Here is a 23830-nt window from a genome sequence, read left to right on the forward strand (position 1 = left end):
GCTGTTTTCCTTATGAACGTTACAGACATGTCTTCTTTCACGCAAAAAACAGAGTGCAACTCGATCATTTACTTTGAGCATCGTGTGTGCGCGCGCGCGCGCTCGTCCTTGCGTTTCTACACGTTTGTCTGTTAGTTGGCAAGAGTGTGTGCGTTTTGACAGCCCTGTTGTGACGTCACTCGGGTGCGGGCTTCAGAATCAGTGCGTGGCAGTCGTGTGAAAAGCGGCATAGACAGCAGCCAGCCAGCCAGCCCACTGAAGTGGACTTTTGGATACAAGAAGAAAAGTCACATAAGAGCAAACAGGCCTGCTGTGTGCCCGTCGCCCACTCATGAGATCCACGACGACCACCCACGCGTGGACTTCCTGCAAGTTGCTTCAAGACAGAGCACAGCCGTCATGGATCAATCCATTGCCATCCAAGACACACTGCAAGGAGACGAAAACTGCATCATAGTATCCTTTCTCTTGTTACTCGTCACGCGACGGACGGATTTAGCTCCTTAATCTCAATTTCGGATTCCTAATCCTCTCGAGATCTGATCTAATTTGGTGGCGCTGTGCGTGGGTAAATAGTCACATTTTGAAGTTTGAACGCGAAAAGTATGGTTGGAGGACACGTTTGCGTGTTATTCGGGTGGGACGAAACCAAATTGGGAGCCAAGTTTGGTAGTGACTGCGTTTGACCACCAGACGGCGCCGTTTTGTATGTTGTTACCTACCTGCCATGCCACCACTGCTGATTGCTCGCTCGTTTGAAGACTTCAAGTTGCATTCTCCTGAATTGAGGCGTAAAACATGCTGTTCAATGCGACGTCCTCTCGGACGACATGACTGAAAGCAGACTGCTGGGATTGGTGGCGTCTGCCAAAGAGCATGCGTGAGTTCAAAAACTACTCTAGTACTTTATGAAATATACTGTTGGAATTTCACTGCATACTGTATCGCTTATGTTCATTTGTATATAGCTCTTATGTTGGTGTGATTGTGCAGGTGTGCCTAATGTAGTGTCCGATGACTGCATGTAGCTAAAGAGGAATTTTTATGACTTTTTTTTTTCTTTTTTTCAAACAGAATCTTTATATATACCCACCGGAGGATGGCCATTACTGCAGAGGACGTATCTCTGGAGGACATTGTCCCAATCGACCTGGACTTTGCTGTTGTTGAGAGTGACTATATTTGCCCATTCATATTTTAAAATATACAATATTTTTAATCTACTATCATTGAACAGAGATTTAGTTTGAAATTTCAATTTGTCTGTTTTACAGTTTCCTCTCCAGAGGAGCTTGTACTTGTTGGTAAGTTGTTGTTTTTTTTGTGCGTGTGTGAGTGAGTGACTCTTGTTGATATAAAAGCTTTTTATTTCTTTTTGGAAGGTGCTGATACGCGAGTGCGAGTGAGTTACAAGCATGAAAGCGTGGAGCTCACGCTTCCCTTCGGGTCTCATTCGAGACTCTTCCTCAGCCAGGTCATCAGGGCGTGGAGCGGTAGGTTGGTTTTAATGGCAGCAATTATTGTTTTGTCCACTCCATTTCAAACCGTCATCTTCATGACATGTGCGTAGCCAAACTGAGGGTTTCAAAAAAGTTTCATTCGTATTGAAGTTAGAATTTTAGTCTTGTGATAACAACAGTACATAGCACAAGTGAAAGTGACTGTAAACACTCAGTTTGTTTTTGTTTTTTGAAATGAAGAAACCAGTTCATCCAGGTCCGAAATGGCCTCTTTCCTTGTCGTGTTTACCTGACGCGCGCATTCATTCCAAAATGCGACCCGACCGTCGCCTGGGCGTGACGTAGGGAGACTGTGACGTAACACGAGGTGGAGTTCAAATGTAGTATATCGCGTCTTTCTTTTCTTCTTTCCTGGAAGTGTCACCTCTTCGTCTTGACGACTTCTTTTATTTGTTTTGAAACGGTTAAGATTTGCCTTTTGGTTCAAACAGCTCAGCGTGATGGGATTCGTCAGGGACGGATCACTTTTGTCACTTGGGCGCTACTTTCCGGTCGACGCCTCTTCAAGACACGGATGATGACGTTTTGGGGTAGCGGTGGTTTATTTTGGGTGTGTGGTGAAGAGGATTAGTTAGGGTACCAAAAATGGAGGGTTTACACAACGGGGTGCGTGTGCTTCCTAAAAGTAAGCTTGTGGGAAATGGCGAAGGTGAGCCACCATCCGCCTAATTTTGATCTCTGTGGACGTTTCGCAAATGGTCTCATTCTGTTTATCTTGGCTTTAGATGTTTGCAAGATTCCCAAGCAAGAAGCCAAATTCGAGTGGATCGGCAAATACCGAAGTGGCACCAAAGGACAGGGAGTTGTCAAACAAGCCTTGGCACCCCTCGGCACAACGCTCCATAAACTCAACCAGCATCGGAAAACAGGTTTGTCGCAACCGCTGTCTCCGTTTGACTGAGGGCCACACTGCATCACAACAAAAGGTCTTGTTGATCTTCTAAGGCTGCCCGGGGGCCGTATGTCATTCTGAACACACACACACACACACACAATACGAATCGCTTGACACGAGCAAAAGTGTCTTGATAGCATGTTACTCCAAGTCGAGCTGAACTTTCTTGGGGCTTGATCAGAGACACTTGAAATGTTGCTTTGTGTGCCAACTCCTATTTAACATCAATTTGAATTTACATTTACATTGACGGTAGAAAAGGTGTTGATATGCTTTCTCATGTTTCAGTGTTGTCATCAATGACAGCATTTGAACTAGAACGTGACCATTTTTGTTCGTTGCTGTAGTGGACACCAAAAACTTTTTTTTTTTTTTTAAACAATCTGTCAACAACATACATACACTACATTACACTGTGGGAAAATAACACCAGCAAATAATGTTATTTGACATGCATGTAGTTGTTTGAATGTCGAAGCCATGTTGACTCCGCCCACGGTAACATTAGCATGGGCAGGTCGCGCTGGTTCGTTCGCTCCGCGACGCCGACTCGCTTTCTCCTCCACACAATGCGTGGCCGTGGAAAGAGCGCAGGGACATGTCGATGGTCATGAGAGACTCTGGTATGACAAACAAATATTCTGTATTCCTCTCGCTACTCGTTGTTTTGTTCACCGTGATTGATAAGTTAGCTTCGGCTAATTAGCAGCCTAGCTTAAGGAAGTGAGTGGGCAGGCGGGCAGGCAGGCAGGCAGACAGACAGCTAACTGCCTGCCTGCCTGCCTGTCTGTCTGCCTGTCTGTCGACGAAGATGTTAGTAAATCTCGGACGGGGGATTCTACTGATTTCCTTTAATATAGCCTTTTAATAGGTGTACATTGAACGAGGTGGACGTGTTGTTCCACCGTCGGTTGAGTGTTTAGTGATGTTACCGGTGTGTCGTTGCGGTTACAGTGTGGTAATAGCGTCATTGATTGGGAAACAATTCGTGTCTTCATCGCTTTAGTGTCCCCTTATTTGAATGCTTTATTCCGTGATGCTTTTGCTGTTTGACTTAAGTCACTTTAGTGGCCAACTATGGAAGGCGGCTAGGACTTTTGTGATCCTCTTTAGGAATAATGCTCATTCCTCAGCGGATTTATGGCTTTTGTAATGTTGCATCGTAGGCGCGATTGTGTACTGCTGAACTTTGCCCATGTGTACTGGAAAGACTATGAATGTGAGATGATAAAACGTTTGATAAAGAGTCCTGTCAGACAAAAGACGAGCTGAAATGCACCTAAATGTGTGTCAGAAGTGTCACTTTGTAGGTACCATTGACGAGAAGGCAAAGTTTCTTCAGTGGAAAATGTGAGGAAAAAAGTGCAAAGCAATTTGGTGCAAGCAGGTGAACAAACACATGTCAACTAACAGCAGTGTGTTGAATAACAACACAAAGATGCTGAGTTGTCTTCAGATCTACGGGGGGAACAATAACAGTCAGATGTCTTGGTGCATAAGTGCAATGATGAATCAAATCGAAATACAAAAATTAAACAAGTAGACAGCTGCCTTTTGGTTGTATAACATTTGAAAGTGAATGAATTATGCACGAATCTCCAAATAACCAAAGTAGAAAGAGCCGGGGGTCGTTTGATTTATTTATTTTTTTTGTTTGTTTTTTGACAGCGCTGGAACGGTGGCCTTTGCGCAATCTATTTTTTTTTCCATTCTATTGTTCTTCAATAAAGATATCTTTAACCACCATCGCGGGTTTTCCTTTCTGAGCACGGTGCTCGGAAAGCAATTCACGTTGTGTTGACAGTTATCTCGGCCAAAGCAGAACACTCCTGTTTGTGACCTTCCTCTTCCACTCCCCAGAGCATGCTGCACTTGAGCTACTACGCTGAAAAATGCTTTACATCATTTTACAAGAATTGACTTTGGCGTTACGCGCACACAGAAGCGTAAGAAGCTTTCATATGGAGTTCATTTCCTGTCCGGACAAAACGTGTGGCGCGGCGCGGTGTGGCCTTTCAGAAGCCAGCTGTGTTTAGACAGGCGCCACGCTGTCTCCCCCATTAAGATGCAACGCCACTCACCAGACACTTCATTAGGTACATAAAGGGCACTCTAGCAAAAAGAATAATAACCTTGTCCGAGAGGTATGAAGTTTGGTTTTAGAGACAGGTGTATCTAATGCACGTGCCCTATTCATTCCTGATTTGAATTTGTTTATTTTTATCGACAGAGAAAGCCACAGACAAGAAAAAGCGAAGTTTGGAACGGCTAAAGGTCTCCAACAGTGCGACGCCGCCGCGCAGCTCCAAAACAGAGAGGTAAAGCGTTCACGCCTGCAATTAATCCCCTTACGTAACCAGCTCTCTCTCTCTCTCTCTCTCTCTCTTTTTTTTTTTTTGTACCCGGCGGCAGAAAGGAGTTGAAACACATTTGAGTTCTTGCGAAAGCTTTCTGTTCTCCCGCAACAAGAGAAACAAAGCGTCCAAAGCATAACGGTCACTTAATTGGCATGAATATTTGGCTCAAAAGTGATCACAAAGGAATAAAAGTGAATCATAATTATCCCCTCGTCCCCTGGAGTGTCAAATTGTGCTCCGTCGTCTCGTCTGTCAACACGCCTGACTCGTGGAGCTTGTCACCTCCAGTGTTTACGCCTGACTCTGTGACGCCATGCGCAGAAATGGCTTTGCTTGAAGCTGCGAATGTACTATTCATCCAACTAAGCGTCACTTAAGAGCTTAAAATGTTCCCTGTCAAACATGGATGAAAAAAACGGCGAATCAACCGCTAAAACGTTTGGGGTTTTTTTCCCTTCAAGATTGACTGTTTAAAAGGCTTAGGGGTTGGTGTGTAAAAAGCAATTATTATGCACGCTGTTAAAATATAGCAAAAAAAAAAAAAAAACTTTGCAAAAGTCATCCAATTTGCAGCTTTGGTATATTTGGAGAGTAAGAGTAAAATGGAAGTGGGCCTGCCTGCCGCTTGCCACTCTGGCACTGTTGAGTTGAGTTACAGCTCATTCGTAGAAAGATGCCCATCGTATTACATTTCCTCCCCTCCCCTTCCCTTCCCTTCCCGCCCTTCCCTTCCTCCACACAAATAGAACACGTGCATGCATGCATAGCCTTTGCAACGGCCATCTTGGTCTGTGCCAGCTCACCTAACGGCAATTTTTTATCATTTTTTTTCCCCTTCCTCTCTTTCTGGTCGCCTGCCGCAGTCAGGGCGTCTCCAGCGAGGACGTCTCCGGCCGGTCGGAGCGGGATGAGCTGGTGCGCTCGTCCAGCCACACGCCGTCCAACAAATCTCACATTCTAGCCATGCCGCAGTTCGGCCTGCGCGACAACCTCATCAAGTGCGAGCTACTGAAGAACGAGGACCTGTACATTTACCGAGAACATTTCAGGTACGGAACGGATTTGCCGCACGCACAATGCTACAAAAGCGGACGGCGCGGTTCCATTGTTTTTTTTGGGGGCAGCTTTTTCCTGGGCACGTACAATGTGAATGGGCAGGCGCCCAAAGAAAGCCTCCGCCCGTGGTTGAGCTGCACGCCGGAGCCTCCCGACATGTACTGCGTGGGGTAGGTAGCAAGCGCCGCGAGGAGACGCTTTGAAGGACTCATCCCGCCTACGTTGTAGCTTCCAGGAGCTGGACCTCAGCAAAGAGGCTTTCTTCTTCAATGACACCCCCAAAGAGATGGAGTGGACGAAGGCTGTGTCGGACGCTTTGCATCCTGATGCCAAGTATGCCTTAGTAAGAAACTCCCCCTTTTTTTTCTCTCTCTCTGTTTCTCAACCGTTCCAGGATTTGTGACTTGTTCCTACATGGTCGATGTCAGAAACGTTCTTCTTTCATCCGCTTCCCCTTTTCTGCGAGTGCTGACTGTAGATTAGCGGTTTCCTCTTCCTCTGTGTGAAAGCAGCTCTTCGTTTGCTCGAAGCCAAAGGTTCTGCGCTCATTGACAGTCGACGTCAGACTTTCTCATCCGCCGCTAACGAAGTTTAGAACGGCACTTTTTAGTCAATGACTATCATGAAAATATGTGGTTACTTTATGGTTTTCTTGCCCATCTGACGGGTTGAAGGCAAGTTTCCTCCAATGTCCCCTTTCAGGTGAAGCTGGTGCGGCTCGTGGGCATCATGCTGCTCTTCTACGTGAGGAAGGAGCACGCCAAGTTCATTTCGGAGGTGGAGGTGGAGTCGGTGGGGACGGGCATCATGGGGAGGATGGTGAGATCCCGTTCGAGCGAGCGCTGACGGTCGGTATTTGTCTGACAATGTGACGGTGACTTGCCGCCAGGGCAACAAAGGCGCGGTGGGCATCCGCTTCCGCTTCCACAACTCGGACATCTGCGTGGTCAACTGTCACCTGGCGGCGCACGTGGAAGAGTACGAGAGGCGCAATCAGGACTACAAAGACATTTGCGGCCGCCTGCAGTTTCGCCAGGCTGACCCCACGCAGCCGCCGCTGACCATCATGAAGCACGAGTACGACGTTTTGCTCTCTCCTTGCCATCCTTTTGGGTTTTAACTTGCTTTCTTTCTCTTTTGTCGACTGACCAGCGTGGTCTTATGGATCGGGGACCTCAACTACAGGATCAGCGATCTGGATGTCAACAACGTGAAGGAACTCATCAGCAAGAAGGACTTTGAGATGCTGCACACGTACGATCAGGTAACGGGCTCGGCCCGGCCCGGCCCGGCTCGGCTCGCTCCGTCCGCGCTCACCGCTCGCGTCCGTCGGCAGCTCAAGAGGCAGATCGACGAGGAGGCGGTGTTTGTCGGCTTCGTGGAGGGGGGCATCGATTTCCAGCCCACCTACAAATACGACACCGGCTCCGACATGTGGGACACGAGGTGGGTCGATGGCGTTTCGGATTAGATTCGTGTTCTTCATTTCGAGACTCCCGAGCCAAATGTCTTTTCTTGCGCGTTTAGTGAAAAATGCCGCGCGCCTGCGTGGTGTGACCGCATCTTGTGGCGAGGGAAGGACATCGGTCAGCAGCATTACCGGAGTCACATGGCGCTGAAGACCAGCGACCACAAGCCCGTCAGTTCCCTCCTCGTCATTGGGGTAATCATTTGCTGACTTGTCGCAAATATTTCTAAATCCAGTACACTTGTTTGTTTGGCGTGTTTGTTACTCTGGCTCCCTCTAGTGGTACGTAAGTCCCCTGTATTTCTTTTCATCTCAGTGCAGTTGCGTAGAATATTTTAGGAGTTCTCGTTTTCAAACGTTTTGGTAGGATTTGAAAGAATACTTGGGCATACAGCATTAGTGTACTTGAATGTTGCTTCTGATTGTATTTTCATCGGGATTCATTTTGTAACCATTAAGCGTCATGATGTATCACGTTGGTGTCGTTGTCTCATGGTTCACAGATCAAGAGAGTCAACGCCGAGTGCTACAAGAAAACCTTTGAAGAGATTGTTCGCAATTTAGACAAAATGGAGAACGAGTGCATTCCGTCGGTCACCTTGTCCGAACGAGAGGTAAAGTTAGCGCTTTGTTTGGAACGTCTGGAGCGCGACAGAGCACGTAAAGTTTGGTGACCGCGGCCGCGCGTTCTCACGCTCTCTCTCCTAGTTCCACTTTGAGAAGGTGAAGTACATGGAGCACCACGCCAGGACGCTGTGCATCGTCAACGACGGCCAGGTGCCGTGTCAGTTCGAGTTCATCCCGAAGCCCAACGAGGCCACGTACTCCAAAGCCTGGCTCACGGCCAACCCCCCCAAAGGCTTCATCGCTCAGGGTGACAAAGCTCCACCGTCCGTCTTGAGTTCACAGCCCCGCCCTCGCCTGACTGACTGACAGCTCTCTTGGACTTTAGGTGCTTCCGTGGACATCGAGCTTGAGGTTTTTGTGAACCGCACCACGGCGCCCGACTTAAATTCCGGCAAGCAAGCCATCGAAGACATCCTGGTCCTCCACCTGGAGCGCGGCAAGGACTACTTCATCTCGGTGACGGGAAGCTACCTGCCCAGTTGCTTCGGCACCCCCCTCCACGTGCTGTGTCGGCTGAGGGAGCCCATCCAGGACATGCCGCTGGAGACCCTCCAACAGATGGTGGCTGACTTTTTTTTTATTTTATTTTTTTATTATGCTTTGGAGATTGCATTGTTTCCAAAAATACGCTTAATGGATGACTTGCCGAACCAACAGATGGAAACGTCGGTAAATGACAACGCAGGAAGCACGGAAAAGCCTCTCGACATTCCCAAAGAACTTTGGATGATGGTGGATCACTTGTTTCGTAATGCAATCAAACAGGTTCGGATCTTTCGGGAGAAAATCCACTGGCTTTGCTTTGCCTTGACTGAAAGGATCTGTCGGCATGGTTGTCTTCACAGGAAGACATATTTCAACAACCTGGACTCCGGAGCGATTTTGCCGAAATCCGGGACTGCCTTGACACTGGCATGGCGGATTCTCTGTGTATCCTTTTCAATCTGTGAGTCTCAAAGTATTGCTCGTGGGCTCCCTCTACAGGTAGGTGTATGACTAACATAAACACAGGCTAGAATTTGAATTCCAATCCATTATTTTAGAAACGTTTGCTGTCAAAGGTTGAAGTGACATATTGACTTGTTAGCATTTTATTCAAGCCTTGTTTCCCCTGCTTCAGGCAGGTTGTGTCGACTGCTATTTCTGTCGAAGCGAAACGATGCATCCTTGACGTGTAGCGATCGATGCGTAGCTGGCAGTAACCACTCGGTAGCAGAGGCCTTGCTTCTCTTCTTGGATGCCCTCCCCGAGCCGGTCGTCCCCTACGCTTTCTATCAGCAGTGCCTGGAATGTTGCGCCGATGCCGTCCAGTGTGAGAAGGTTCTGTCTGCCGCCTGCCTGCCTGCCTGCCCTTTACCAACCGTTTTGGTTGGTAGATATCTGACTGTGGTTTTCTTTCTCCCTCCCTCCCTCCCTCCCTCCTTTTTCAAGGTCATTTTCATGCTACCTCAGTGCCACCGAAATGTTTTTAATTATATAGCCGCCTTCCTGCGGGAGCTGTTGAAGAATTCGGCAAGCAATCGATTGGATGTTACCATTGCAGGTAAGACAATAGAGATTTTCTTTTTTTTCAATTTGTGTGGTTTTTCTATTTTTATTACACCGGGCCTTCAATAGGCACTCCCAGGATGATGATAATTGAAATACGAAGCTTATCTTGGGTTAAAGTGGCACGAAAAATCTTTCTTTTTCTCTTTTGTCTCCATCTTTAGCCACCATCTTTGCCTCGTTACTCCTACGGTCACCGACCAAGCAAGACCTCACGGAAAAGAGAAAAGCGCGGGAGTTCTTTCAGCACTTCTTGGGCCACAGCTCATCCTAGACAGAGGACCACATTTAAATAAAACACTAAAAAAATATCGTCCTATATTTGAAATAAACTGTTCATAATTTTGCAGAGTTTCAAGGAGTCTTCAGACACGTTAAAAAGATGTAGTATCTTGTATAGTTGATTTGAGATGCTATTGTTTTTGCCATCTGTGGATGTGTTGAGCCTTTTTTCATGTTTATTTAAAAAAAGATTTTAATGTTTCTGATCTACAACATAATTGTTTTATATAAAACATGTTGGAAAACAACTGCTTCGTTTTTTTATTCTTGGCACGTTCAACTGCTCGAAGATTTTCTGGAGGATTTTCACCCAATTCTAACCCATCCAACTCCTTTTTATTTCGAGGAGGTGAACGACAAATAATGCAATCAAAAGCGACGCTCAGTTTCGAAATGAATATGGGCGGTTGTGTCCAGTTGTTGTTCAAATTTCCCACAATGCACAAGGAATGTCTTTACGCGTGTGACGTTGTTTGGTATCCTAGGGAGGCTATACGCGCGGTGCTAAACATCCCAAAGCACGCGAATAAGCACCCCCAAAAAAATCATCTCCGCTCCAAAAAAATACATTTAACTGCGCGACCGGCTTTGTGAGTCGTGGAAAGCGAGTGTGCAGCATTGTCACGCGGAAATAAATGCCTGTCGGGAAGACTGGAGAGTTTTAAGGTCAGCTGTCGACATTCAAACGGTAAGTGATTAGCCTGTGAGCTAAGCTAGCTGTTAGCCTCTCCTTTTAACGTTAGATGACCGTGCCAAAGCTAATCTTAAATGTCGGTGGTTCATGGATGGACGGTACGATACAAAATAATAATTGGACCGTTGCGTATCACAGCTGCTTGGTTCAAACGAGGCTCTCGTATTGGTGTTTCTATTTCAAAATGGATTTGTTGAATTATTTGTGGTAGCTCGTTAGCATTGTATCCGAGGCGGTGATGCTAACCAAGTATAGGGAAAGATCATGACAAACTTGACTAAATAACTCAACTGATGTGAATATCGGGGCTATTGTTGCGCAATAAACAGGCCACGGTCTGACTGTATTCGTAACGGCTTGTATGTTGTGTGCCCCCCCTCCAAAAAATAAAAAATATTACAGAGCGGTTGTAAGGTCGTTTTTAAAGGTGAGTGATGTTCTTCCGATGATTTCCCTTTACTTCCATTGAGTCGCTTTCTGTCTGTGATATTTTGACAGTGTCGCGTGTCGATGAAAGGAAAGTTCTAGAATAGATCCTTTCTGTGTTTGAACAGTTGCTGTAGCTGGCAGCGGAGGGACGTACCGGTAGATACGGAGCAGTGGTACCTCGAGATAGATAGATAGATAGAGATATTTTTTTCTATTGAAATGCCAATGATCCGTCCCAGCTCACTAGCAATCAAATATAACTCGTATGATGTGTGTCAAAGTCATAGCTGACAAGATAATTGAAATCTGTCATGTGTTTCCTTGGGTTGAACCATTGACAGTGAGGTGCGCCTTGGCCAAAAGGAAGGACCATGTCTGAAAATGGCCCTCACACAGAGGCGCCGCTGTACTTTGAGGTAGAGGTGGACCCCTCGGAAGGGGGCGACGAGGACGACGAAGACAAGCTCCGTTTCGCCAAGGGCGAGCACCTGATGGCGGAGCCGTCGTCGTCCGGCGCCCGCGTCTACGACCGCACCACCGTGCTCATCGAGCGGGACCCCATCCGGCTGGATGAGGAAGGCGAGGAAGAAGGCCACTGCGGGGGCGACGAAGACGGCGTCACCTTCCTGACCGAGGGGGAGGGCGACGAGGAGGAGGGCTTCATGGCCGACCCCGACGCCATGTCGCAGGGCTACGTGCACCACACCATCTCGCCGGACCAGATCCAGTTCACCATTAATCCGGGCTCCACGCCCATGCCACGCAACATCGAGGGCGCCACCCTCACCCTGCACTCGGAGTGTCCGGAGACCAAGCAGACGGAGGTGAACGTGCTTATAATATTAAATGTGCAATCGCAACTCATCTGTTACCGAATGAATCGATCATCCAAAATGTAGAACAGGGGTGTGAAACAATGTTGTTGTCGTCGTCGTCGTCGTCGTCCTTCCAGCTTCCCCCAGAGGGCCGTTATGACCGTGAAACCACATAAATGTTAATAATTGAATCTCCCGTGTCTCCGTATTGCACTTCTAAAGAAATAAGATGTCGAAACAGTGTCACGATGAGTCACAAGGAAAAGGGAAGATGATTCACTTCCTTTTGTTTTGCTACTGATTAACATAGGCTTGCACAATCCAAGAGATATTGACAAATTGGTTCCAGTATGAATGCGCATCGTTGCGATGGCCATGCTACGGCTGCGCGTTTGCCACACGTGGCTCTGGTTTGACGCATGGAAATCTCCACGGGTGCTTCTCAGGTGAAACGTTACCAGTGCATGTTCGGAGGCTGCACGAGGACGTACAGCACGGCGGGCAACCTGCGCACGCACCAGAAGACCCACCGCGGCGAGTACACCTTTGTGTGCAACCAGCAAGGCTGCGGCAAGGCCTTCCTCACCTCGTACAGCCTGAAAATCCACGTGCGCGTGCACACCAAGGAGAAGCCCTTTGAGTGCGACGTGCAAGGCTGCGAGAAGGCCTTCAACACCCTGTACAGGTAGGTCATCTGCATTCAGTGACGACGGCACATCGCTGACGACTTGTCTGGGCAGGCTCAAAGCACACCAGAGACTCCACACGGGCAAAACGTTCAACTGTGAATCGGAGGGATGCACAAAGTACTTTACCACTCTCAGCGACTTGAGGAAGCACATTCGCACGCACACCGGAGAGAAGCCTTTCCGGTGAGCAGCGCACTTGGGATCAGCAAAAGACCTATTTGTCGGTCATTGGTTGGATTTCATTTTCTCTCGCCTCAAGGTGCGACCACGACGGCTGCGGCAAAGCTTTTGCGGCAAGTCACCACTTAAGAACTCACGTTCGGACCCACACGGGTAGGTGTGGCCGAGTACATTCGTGTTGTGAAAAATGTCTGGAGGAAATTCAGTTTGATTCCAGTCCTGTCCGATTCCCAAGGCGAGAAGCCCTTCAACTGTCCGAGCGACGGCTGCGAGAAGACCTTCAGCAGCCAGTACAGTTTGAAGAGTCACATCCGGGGTCACGACAAGGGCCAGCCTTTCAGCGTCACCCTCGCTCACCCGCTGTCCGAAGTGAGTCACCACTTTGCGCTCGCTCGGCGGGCGGGAACGCCGCTCGGATGATTCACTTCCTCACGTACGCGCATCTTGTTTGGCTGATTCATTTTTGGGGGAATAGGATGCAAATCATTCACTGTGCCTCAGTGACTTGAGCCTGATCTCGACCGACTCGGAGCTGCGGGAGCATCTGCACAACGTAAGCGCGCTATCGACGGGGATGTTTTGTAAGCGCCGAGTGGCCGAAACCTTCCTTTGACCTTCCAGGCGCAGAATTTGGACCTGAACAATGTGACCCCTGTGAAAATCTTTGAGCTCATGTTCCAGAGTCCTGAAAACAGTGTGAGCCAAGATGAGGCCCAGCCGAGCGGTAAGAACCTTTGCAAACGTTTGTCGGCGCTCGGCTGAGCCGCATTGGCTTTCTCCTCCTCAGAGAGTCTCCCCGAGCGTTTCGGACTGGAGACCCCCACCCCTCCGGCGGTGACCGAAGCTTCGTCTCTCATCTCTTTCTCCCTCACCACGGCCTGCTCCCGCCCGCCCGCCGTCATGGAAGCTCCTCCTTCGACTCAGGCCCCTGCCGTCGTCACCCCCGCCTCCGCTCAACAAGCGCCCGCATTCGTACACATTTCCGACGGGTCCGTTCAGGCTTCCGTCCAAGCGCAAAACCAAGTGGCGCCACAGCACTACGTGGCGCTGCCTTCGACATTCCTTCCTCCGGACACCGTGGCCCAGCCCGCTCCCCCTCCCATCTCGGCGCCCGCCCCGACGGCTCCGTTGCCGGGCGCCTCGGCGGCGCCGGCCGCCGCCTCGGACACTCTGGCAGCTGTAGCTCAACCTGTGCCTTTGGCCAGTAACTCGGTTTCCGCGCCCAGCCCCGCCACCATCACCATTGCGCCAACTCAGAACCTGCTGCAGCCCGGCCTGGTTATGTCCGACCAGAACCTTCAGTGGATCCTGAGCAGCGCCGCCAACAGCCAACAGAATCCCGAACAAGCGGTGCGTTTGAAACCTGGCGATGCCTCGTCCTATTGATTCTTGTATTTTCATTTCAAATATTCCTTCAGTCACAAGGTGGTCCAAAAGTGGAGAAGGTCTTCTTCACAACAGCCATACCAGTGGGAGGCAACGCTGGTAAGATTGATTTGAAAGCCGACAGAAATAGAAAGTGGAAGTATGTGTTTCTGACGATTGCAGCCTAAAGTTCATTTTCAGAAGCCACCAAGTCCACTTTATTCTTGTCAGTGAATTGAAGCGTTGTCGTCTTTTCAGGCAGCTCAGTCCAGCAGATCGGCCTGAGCCTGCCCGTCATCATCATCAAGCAGGAAGAGTCGTGCCAGTGTCACTGCGCCTGCCGGGACACGGTCAAAGAGAAGAAGCTTGCCTGCTCGCCCCCGCCCACCTCAGCGCAAGCGCCAGAGACCGCCGCTCCTCCGGCCCAGCCCCAAGCGCCTCCCTCCGCTTCTCCGTGCTGCCTCCCCGAGTCTTCGTCCAAGGTGGGTGACGTCGAACCCTCCCCCGCTCAGACGTTGGCACCGCCGTCGTCGTCGCCGCCGCACGGGCTCGCCAACATGGACGTGTCGGACTTCCTGACGCTGCAGAGCCCGGAGAGCGCCGCCAACATGGAGGCGCTGCTGCTGGTCGCCGACGACTTCAGCATGGCCACCGAAGGCAATCCGTAGAGCGGTGCGGCCGCGTGCTTGCCGACCTCCCGTACCTACCTTCAGTGCATTCTCCTCTCATTGCGCGGCCCGTTTTCTTTTCTTTTCTTTTCTGTTGCAGTAGTTGAGCTCACTGTTGACCGACGGCAATTCATGCAGGGAAAAATGCAGTAGAAGACTTTGTTTGGGTTTTCCTTTGAGGAAGCTTGTTAATACTACGCGGGTTTGTTCAAATTGTATATAAGTCACTGATGACAATTGTGCTGTCCAGACACTGAACTTGCAAGAGGTGCCATTTTGCTGGCTCGGAGAAGGTGCGCAGGTCAGGTACTGCACTTGGAGGAAGAAGAAAAGGAAAAAAAATCCTGACACATGCTTAGAGCTGGTTGTAATGCACTGATAGAAAATAGCTCCCAGCACAATCTTCACGGGTAGACAGACACGCTTGGAAACTAGTCCGAAAGATGCGAGCTGGGTTGTTTTTTGTTTATTTTTGCGCAAATTCAGGTTTGAGCCGCCTCGCCAAATTGGCTGCAATCGCATCGCTTCCCTCTAACTTAAACCTAATTTAAAATTGTACATTTTAATTTATTGAAGCCTTTAATTTCCGACTGGCAACGCTGTTGTGATAGATGAAGAGTCTTTTATTAATTTATTCCGATCACACAAACTGTTTTTATTTGGGTTCTGTTACTGAATGACTTCTCTTCAGGAAGAAAAATGCTCCTTCAAGTGAAACGGCAACAAACAACTACTGTCATTCTGGCTTCTCTCAGGGATTCTTAAATGATCCCTGCGCCCTCCTCGGTTTTGCGGAATTGCATTTGGACGCGCTCGTCTCCACACTGCAACACGACATCTGCCATTTTTCAAAGCCAGGGCTGGGAAATAGAACGGCATGTTTAGTACTCACAAAGTTTGAATATTTGACTTTAGGTAGGCTGAAATTTCTGGATCAACCAACCTCACACAAATATTGTGAATGTTTTATTTTTGTAGAGACAAAACACTGCTCGAATGCGGAGCTAACATTTTTGGTCACACGCTCTAACATTGTTTTGTGTAAATTGCCGCGCCCTCCCCCCCAAATTTGACCTCAGACTTAATTTCCCAAGAAGCAACCAAACAAGCAGTGCCGATATGCAAAGCGGTAAAGACCGACCGCAGTCCCACTCACAAGCATTCCAGATATGCAGTTCTACGAGGGTCCAAATGTTGATGGAATCTACTATGCAATTTTCAAGTCAGGCATTCGAGAGGTATGCACACAGGCGCCCAAACACAAGATCTCTTCCCTTCTTTTGGTAAATAGTGTCGTGTTGAGAATATTTTTATATATGCATCACTCCAGTGGCAAATGTTAGCTATAAGAAGATATATCTATATATGTATATGTAGAAAGAGATGAAATGACCACTTATGCCAACTACACGATGATATCTATATGAAACCCTTTTTCCCCATCTGGGATGATGCGAAAACCGGTTTGATAGCAATCTGCGCTGAAGGAACACGACTTATTGAACGATTCTGTTTTAAGAATGATTTTGTTTTCATCGTTTCTGAGCTTTATAGGTGGGTGAACGATGTGCCGGCTAACCACGTCTGCCTTTTGCCTCCATATTACAAATTGACAGTTGACAATTGATTTGGACACCTGTTTGGAAGCCGATTGATTGAGAAATCTCCATGGAACAAAATGAAACGACAGCTTCCAAAAGGATGTCTGGTCACCCGGAGAGCAAGGATTTGTATTTTTTAAAGAGAATGTATAATGTTCCGTGTTTGCATATGCTCGTTTCGTACAAAGTAATATGATAAGTTTCTCAAATAAGAGCAATATACTAATAAAACCTTATTGTCTCAGAACAGTGTCATAATTGTCATAGTTTTATTGTTTCAACATGTCATTTTTGTGGCGGCGAGGTCGCATCCTGGTGAAATTGCGTCTGTGAACAAATAATCAAGCTCAATTACAAACCCAAATGGCCTTGCGCAAGATGGAGTGAGTGACGCTGCTCACCACAACATGATGGAGAGCTTTCAAGTCCTCCAGGATTTTATCGCATACGGTTATTTTCTCACTCGTAATCCGTATTCTCTCATTAATCTCCTGCTCCCCCTCCTATGAAACATTACGCATGATATTTGGGGCGAGTCGAACCCTGGACTTACTTCAACTTCCATCACTGACCGTTTTCATTGCAGGTGCACTTGCATCATTCGCCTCAGACATTGCGGAGGATTTTGTAGATCTCTAAAGCGTGTTAGTTAAAAAAACAAACAACTTTCCACAGAATGCATAGAAGTAAAGTCAGGGGCCGGGCACCGGCAGGTGATTCAAATAGCCAACGAAAAGGTCATCGTGGGCGTGGTCGAGGTGGCGTTGACTGTAAATAGTATCTTTTAAATGACCCAAAAGATTCAATACTGCAAGTAACAATGTGTTTGGTGTCAAATTGCTTCTGTGAATGAGTTTTGTTTTGTTTTTATTTTTACTATAACATGGCTTTAAGGTATGTGACGTCATGAATCGGGGGCGTAACCCGGAAGACTTTGCTTCCCTACAGACTCATGCCGTCTGTTCGTCTCGACCATGTTTCACCTCTTCATCTTGTCAACTCTTTGACGCACTTTGATGAAGTATCTTGGAGCTCTAGCAGTACGAATCATTCAATCCAGAGCTGCTCACCGTTCTGCACTTTGCCGTGTCGGAAGTGAAATGTGTCATCGAGTAAAGACTAAAGTGCTGCATTTGGGGCCAGTCACAGGCGACGGGCCGTTTCTTCCTACCGGTAGGTAACTGCACAATCGCCCCAACAACCAATCAATGACCAAAAGAGAGATACTTTGAAGAGGAGGCAACATAACACGTCTGCATATTGCATCAGATTCTTGTCGGACTGGTCTTCTCGTCAACTCGTCAACTCGTTGCTACTTCTGCGTTCAAACTTTATCCGAACCACCACGAGATTGTCTGAACGGAGACAATTGGAACAGCATTTCTGTCTTGAAAACGTGTTTAGTTATTGGAAATTCAGCACACTGCAGGGAAAATGGTTGTCCTTTACTGCTCAAGCCACATTGATCTATTTTAGCTTTGCTTTATCAAATGACGTTTTCCCATTTGGCGAAGGTCAAAAGTTATATTGGCGTTCCCCTCAGATGTTGCTGACATCCTGAGCTGCACGGTGAAAGCCCTGCAGGACGGTCACGTGGTCGCCGTGCCCACCGACACCATCTACGGTCTGGCCTGCCTGGCTCAGAACTCGGCAGCTGTCCGCGAGATCTACGACATCAAGGAGCGCAATGAGCAGAAGCCCTTGGCCATTTGCGTGGGCGAAATCCACGACATATACAAGTAAGAACATCTTCAAGTGCCAGCGGCTATGGAACACCGCCAGATGGTTCTATGCTAGCATATAACGAGCGGATTCGTGTCAGTTGTGCTTTGATTAGGTGCGCAAAGTGTCATTCTCTTTGTTTACAATGGATTCGGAATTGGCAAAGAGAATTTTCCCAACTCAACACAAAACATCTTGCTTCCATGTGCAGGTACTGTAAGGTGAAAGTTAAAGAGGACCTCCTCCGCGACCTGCTGCCAGGCCCGGTCACACTGGTGCTGGAAAGGTCGCAAATACTCAACAAAGACCTCAACCCCTTCACGTCGGTAGGTGATTGAAAAGTGCTCTGCTCGCTTATCGATGTATTTCGTTTGTCATCGTTGATTGTGTTGTCCCCCTCCCTCAGCTGGTAGGCGTCCGTATTCCAGACTGCGCCTTCATGCGGCGTCTCTGTCAGATGTGCGGCGAGCCTCTGGCGCTGACCAGCGCCAACGTCAGCGCACAAAACAGCACCGTGGCCGTCCATGTAAGTTGGAACGTGGAAGGAACGCACACTAGCATTTGTACAAATGGTTTCAATTCTGCAAATGTCAGTCTTGCTATGTTAACTTTGCCTCCATGAATGTCATCGTTTTCTTCATTTCTTGACAGGAATTTCAAGATCTTTGGCCCAAGTTAGCCGTGGTGGTGGACGGAGGACCAATAGGAGACCAGAGCCGCCTCGGATCCACCGTGGTGGACCTGTCGGCACACGGCAGGTACCGCATCATAAGACCCGGCTGGTAAGTTTCTCCTCTTGATTTTCATACCGAATGACAGCCAACACAACTGAAAATAGTATTTTATTAGCAGGTTCACTCAAAACAAAAACATACTTCTGATGTTATTTCTTTGCGTGCTATTCAAAAAAGAAAGCCAACCAAGTCTTAATTGGCTTTTTAGCGCCTTTTCCTCAACGGTGAAGGTCCTGGAAGGCAAATACGGACTCACCTTGGAGCTGTTGGGATGAATATTGAAAATGCAACGCACAATCAAGATTCTTAATCGTCATTTCCAAACCACAAGAAATAAGGCGCCGGTCGTATTTTTATACTGACGTACGTGTGTGTGTGCACTCCATTTGACAGTTTTTCCCCGTATTTTTATCTTGGGATCACGTGGCACTTCTCCACCGTTTTGTCGAATCCAAATCATTGTATCTCGTTACCACCGCTCATGTGTAATATATAGATATAGATGGAAGCAGGGGCGGGGGCTCTATGATGTATTGTTTGTATAAGGGGAGGGGGGAAAAAAATTCTGTCTGTAAGCTTTGAGGGATTTGAATGGATTTTCTCAGCATGCTACATTTGTTATTTAAATAAAAATCCGATATTTACGTGTCGCTGGACAGCAGAGTTTTATTGTGAAAAATTCCGCTCTGGGCGAAGCAACTGGGAAAAAAAAAAAATGCAAATACCGTTCACATATTATGAGTGATGAAAGCGATTTACAAGGAGAAAACACAAACAAAACCCGCTTTTGCTTCCCTGAAAAATCATCGAGCGATGGTGAGGTTAGTAACAGCACAATTAAGACGGATCAAGGTTAGCGAGCAACATTTACAGAGGGTCTCTTCTTGCCCCATTTTTGGATTTCGAGTCGTCATTTTCTTTTGTTGTCGTTGATTTTCCGTTTGGGTTTTTGACCCCAACGTTGCTTCGCATTTGAATATCTGCTGCCATTTTTTTTCTCTTCTCAAGCGCTTAGCGTTGGAATCTCACATGAGCCACTGCTCCTTCTCCTTGTTGAATTTCTCGGCCCAGCGTCTGGTCAGCTCCAGGTAGTGCTGCGGCCCGTGCGGCCGGTAGTCCAGGTACACCCTGGCGGCCGTCTTCTTGGGCACGGCCCTCTCGATCTGCGTGCCCTCGTGCCACTCGTTGAACGAGGTGACGGCCAGCACCTCGGGCCGCACGTCCAGCGCCGCCTGCAGGGCCGTCTCGTAGTAGCGCCCGTTGACCCGGTTGCGGGTGCTGTGGCCGTTCCACGGCCGCACGCTGGTGTCCACGTAGCCCGGCCCCACGCTGGGGACGAACAGGAGGTCGTTGTCGTCGCAGAAGGCCTTGACGGCCTTCCAGTTCTGGTGCGACGAGCCGTAGGAGAAACCGTTGGAGGCGAAGTACGTGTACATGCCGTCGAAGCCGCCCGCCGCGATGTCCTGCTTGTGGCGCTCCTCCACGATCAGGGCCACAAAGACGCCGTCGTAGGCCGAGCCGCGCAGGCTGCGCGAGCCGCCGGCCGTCAGCAGTTGCGACCACGATTCGGCCGGCGTCAGGTACGAGTCGTAGATGTAGAACAGGGGCAGGCTCTTCCCCGTGCTCGACGTGAACTTGTAGAAGGCCGCGTGATCGCCGTACCTTGGGTGAAAGAGACCGACGAGTGAGCTGAAAATCTAGAGCTGATATTTCAGTGTATATGGCCGTTATTATATAAGCAGAAAGTCGCGTTGATGGAGGCGCAGCAGAACCGTACCTGTCAATGATGTACTTGACGTTGTCAAGCACGCTCTGCTCATTCCGTCCTCTGTAGGGTTGGATGTGAAATGCCGCCTGGAAAAAAATGGCAGTACTGCGTGAATAGCAATGGTGCATTTTCTCCAGGTTGTTTTTCCAACTAATGGGGGGAAAAAAAAGCCCAGCAGTGTAACAAGGGAACCAAAATGACATGTACTCAAAAAGTTGAATATTTAAAGGCACTTGTATGTATGCATGCACTTTCTCAATTATTAATGATCCACGTGAAACACATTTTTGTAGGAGGAAACAATGTCTCAGGAGGAATTGAGAAGAACGTCAGTGACGAAATGTCATTACAATGGCAGATTTTATGGAGGACAATCTATTTGTAATAGTAGTTGGGGGAAAAACTATTTTTAATCCAGCTCGCCAAGCATTTTTCATAAAGATGTTTTTAATGACAATTCCATCCAAATGAATAAAGATAATACAATTAAAGTAAAGAAAATAATTTTTAAAAAATCTCTTGCATGTAAATGCATTCAACATAGTGTTAAATACATCTGAGCTGTACTCGGCACGGATCCTTGTGGCACTCCACTTTATAATACTCTGTGGATTGCATAATACTCTGTGTATTGCCTACCTAATTAGCATGCAGAACGTTTGCATCCCCTGCAGAATTGGGGATTGTCCCGGGAGGCAAAATGACACGCACAATTCCCCAACCTTAATCTCACTTGGGGCCTGAGTTTTCACTCACTGCACTGCCAACACATTTGCATCCATCTCAGGCCCTTGCTAAAGAGAGTTTGGGCTGGAGGTCAAGCAGCAAGCCATGCAGATATCGCAATGCGTGAGCAGCAGCGTGTGTGGGTGCTGCGACTCAAATAGTCTTCCGTTTATATAACGCTCCCGAAAAAAGTGCATTGCTGGCTTTTTTTTTTTGTTTTTTCTATCGCCCAAGTGCGCTTTGTGTTTTTAGTGGGTGGCATGAATTTGATGCTAGGCAGACCCCCATCCAACATGAGTTTGAATGGCAATTCTGAAGACAGACACATGGCATTGAAAAGGGTATGCGCACTTGTGCAACCAGACTATGTCAAGTTGTGCATTTTTATGGACTGGAGAATTTATTTCGTCAGTCGGTTGATTGTCTTTACGTGTAGCAAAAGCGCTGGCTGTCACTGCATTATTAACGCTGCTCGTTTAGACGTAAGCGGAAGGACCCTTCGGAGACCATCTTGTCTTTTGTCTGTCTTGCAGAAAGAAAGACACGAGAAGCTTTCAAGCCTCGTAGAAACTCCATGTGACGTCAGTTTGTTCTCCTAATCAAACGCTCCTCCCTTTTTTAAATTTTTTAGAAGCTTTCAATAAGGCCAGCCAGCGCACATTTATTTTCCGACCTAATTGGCAATTGGTCCACCGTTGCTCAGCTCGCACGTTGAGTCCCAACGGCGAGTCCCAACGGTGAGCCTGCGTCCTTCCCCACGTCCCCAAAATGTCAGCACTGCCTGTGCAGATTTGCTTTCACGGCAGTTCTTTGGAAACTCCCCCCCCCCCCAAAAAACAAAAGTTGTCTCAAGGCCCTTTACCATATTTGGAGCAGGGCCAGAAACTGTTCCTCTTTCTCTTTACCTTGAGATTGTGTCTATAGGCGGCGTCCATTATGGCAGGTACAAAATCTTCAGTGGGTTCCCCGTTGTCGTCAGCCATGCCGGGAGGATACCAGGACAGCACCAGAACCCCTGCGGATGATGCTCGAGTGAGTGTGCCGCTTGAATTGAATACAAAATGTCCTTTGCTTGAACTTGTCAAAAAGTGTTTTGACGCCTTTCCGGCTCAAATGTCTCAGTAAGCAGATTCTGTTGCATCCAATCTGTCTACCTCGGACCAACAGATGGCCGGCCGTTTTAACGCTGCAGTGTTTTGTAACCTTGATGCACCTCAAATGTCCAGAACGCTCGCCGCGTGAGCTGTTATTGGACACCGAGGTCTCTCGGGCTAGCTGTACCGCCCACGAGCATTAATATTTGAGCATTATTGGACATAACATTAGGCACGTCTCAACCAAAATGCCTTTACAAAGTAAATAATATCGTTTTTTTAATATACAGTCAACTTATTCACAGGGAATGCAGACCCTGCCACTAGATGGCGCCTAAACTATCTATAATACGCATACATGGCTTTGGGCTAAGCGCCACAGTTAATAAGTGAGTTTTCATTCAAAACAAAGTTGAGTTTTTCTGGGCTGTTTTTATCATTTAGAGGGAAAAAAAATCCCCAGGGCCAGGAACGGACGCTTTCTTTCATTTGATAGGAAATGTTAAGTTGCCACTGTAATTGAGTCATAATATGCGCAAAAAAATAAGCGTCGGTGACTCCCAATGCGCCATACAAGCACTGGGAGCTGTCCGTGGTCCTGATTTTTGCTCGCAGGAAGCTTTTCATCAAACGTCCAAAAGGAAACTAAATGTACGTACTTTGCGAATGTCGTTTATTTTCACTTTCCGGAGTCGCTCACATTGTAAAGTGAAATACCCCCCATGAATGTCTACCTGCCGCCGAAGCCGCGATCTGCTCCATGTGGGACTCCAGCACGTCCGGGTCCCTGGAGCTATACGGGCCGAGCTCCGGGTAGAAGCTGGAGCCGATGTCCTCGGGCGGCATGTGCCTCCCGCGCGGGTAGCTGGACGCGATCTTCGGGTCCCAGTGCGGCACCAGGACGTGGTCCCAGTGCACGAACTTGCCGTCCGACTGCGGGCTTCCATACCACGCGTAGTAGAAGATGTGCACGTCATCGAAGATGCTCCCCTCCGGACCCGAGTTGGACACCGCAGCCGACTTGGTGCGCTGCTGACCGGAAGATGACGAGGTCCGCTGTGCGACGCGCCGGTCCAGTGTGTTAGGGACCAGATCCGAGAAGCCATCCCCGGTCTTGAGGGTCCGGAGTGCCATCATGGCACCGAAGATGAAGAGCGTGAAGAGAAAGAAAGCCACGCAAGCTCTTCTCCGCAGTCGACCCATGCTCGGTGGTACCGGCCGGTTCTTATGTGAATGTGTTGAGAGCTATCGGCCTTTATCCGAGGCTCCGTCTTCTCCACGCACGGCCCATCTCCAGCTGCGCCGCACATACATGCTCGCTCGCCAGCCCGCTTCGCTTCGTCCGGTGGTCGATGGGGGTGGTCCTATCGTAGCGTGCGTGCTTTCGGCTGGGCGGAGGACGCGAATGGGTGCTTCCGGTTCGGATGTCACTAGGTGATCTGTAGCGACACCAACTGGCGTGCCTACGGTAAACGAGAGAGCTCAGAGATTTTTTTATTTTTTTTTTGGTCTTGTCCGTAAAGGTGCATTGGCTCCACTCGCTGGCGAGCACTCGCTCGCCTATTTCCTCCTCAGGTCACCCTAGAGGAGGG

At 48.4% G+C, this 23830-nt stretch overlaps 4 protein-coding genes and 1 long non-coding RNA gene across 8 annotated transcripts; 3 read left to right on the plus strand and 2 right to left on the minus strand.

Moving 5' to 3' along the window:
* The first annotated feature begins 125 nt into the window (after window positions 1–125).
* Window positions 126–10001, plus strand: inpp5b (inositol polyphosphate-5-phosphatase B). 4 transcript variants are annotated; one of them, XM_088386584.1, is made up of 23 exons: window positions 130–456; window positions 801–880; window positions 1075–1172; window positions 1275–1304; window positions 1383–1493; window positions 2246–2389; window positions 4646–4733; window positions 5636–5821; window positions 5897–5998; window positions 6057–6171; window positions 6531–6647; window positions 6718–6905; window positions 6981–7092; window positions 7165–7274; window positions 7356–7491; window positions 7800–7910; window positions 8005–8170; window positions 8249–8484; window positions 8581–8688; window positions 8769–8853; window positions 9116–9243; window positions 9355–9466; window positions 9636–10001. In XM_088386584.1, the coding sequence occupies exons 1-23, from the start codon at window positions 400–402 to the stop codon at window positions 9743–9745; spliced, it is 2730 nt and encodes a 909-aa protein (XP_088242710.1). In that variant the 5' UTR covers window positions 130–399; the 3' UTR covers window positions 9746–10001. The 4 variants fall into 4 exon arrangements, with proteins under 4 accessions (XP_088242709.1, XP_088242710.1, XP_088242711.1 ...); XM_088386583.1 differs by having other exon boundaries at window positions 126–456; window positions 8249–8688; XM_088386585.1 differs by lacking the exons at window positions 130–456; window positions 801–880; window positions 1075–1172; window positions 1275–1304; window positions 1383–1493 and adding an exon at window positions 1523–2169 and having other exon boundaries at window positions 8249–8688.
* Window positions 10002–10196: 195 nt separating this feature from the next.
* On the plus strand, window positions 10197–16441 carry mtf1 (metal-regulatory transcription factor 1). The gene is made up of 11 exons (XM_088386587.1): window positions 10197–10441; window positions 11218–11700; window positions 12138–12376; window positions 12432–12563; window positions 12640–12713; window positions 12796–12929; window positions 13036–13113; window positions 13182–13284; window positions 13348–13910; window positions 13979–14045; window positions 14184–16441. Exons 2-11 carry the CDS (start codon window positions 11248–11250, stop codon window positions 14591–14593), a joined length of 2253 nt encoding a protein of 750 aa, XP_088242713.1. The 5' UTR covers window positions 10197–10441; window positions 11218–11247; the 3' UTR covers window positions 14594–16441.
* Window positions 16442–17025, minus strand: LOC148391526 (uncharacterized). The gene is made up of 3 exons (XR_015860723.1): window positions 16767–17025; window positions 16596–16697; window positions 16442–16521 (listed from the first exon to the last, which is right to left on the minus strand). It is a non-coding gene; the product is annotated as an uncharacterized LOC148391526 (long non-coding RNA).
* Window positions 17026–17104: 79 nt separating this feature from the next.
* Window positions 17105–21970, plus strand: yrdc (yrdC N(6)-threonylcarbamoyltransferase domain containing). The gene is made up of 6 exons (XM_088386589.1): window positions 17105–17367; window positions 17738–17933; window positions 18128–18242; window positions 18323–18442; window positions 18568–18698; window positions 18859–21970. Exons 1-6 carry the CDS (start codon window positions 17211–17213, stop codon window positions 18923–18925), a joined length of 786 nt encoding a protein of 261 aa, XP_088242715.1. The 5' UTR covers window positions 17105–17210; the 3' UTR covers window positions 18926–21970.
* On the minus strand, window positions 19291–23804 carry maneal (mannosidase endo-alpha like). Its single transcript, XM_088386588.1, has 4 exons — window positions 22973–23804; window positions 22050–22159; window positions 20428–20504; window positions 19291–20312 (listed from the first exon to the last, which is right to left on the minus strand). Exons 1-4 carry the CDS (start codon window positions 23439–23441, stop codon window positions 19676–19678), a joined length of 1293 nt encoding a protein of 430 aa, XP_088242714.1. The 5' UTR covers window positions 23442–23804; the 3' UTR covers window positions 19291–19675.
* Between the last annotated feature and the right edge of the window lie 26 nt (window positions 23805–23830).

This window comes from Syngnathus floridae, chromosome 10, assembly GCF_059516105.1.
Source record: "Syngnathus floridae isolate MCC-2025c chromosome 10, RoL_Sflo_1.0, whole genome shotgun sequence".
Taxonomy (NCBI): domain Eukaryota; kingdom Metazoa; phylum Chordata; class Actinopteri; order Syngnathiformes; family Syngnathidae; genus Syngnathus; species Syngnathus floridae.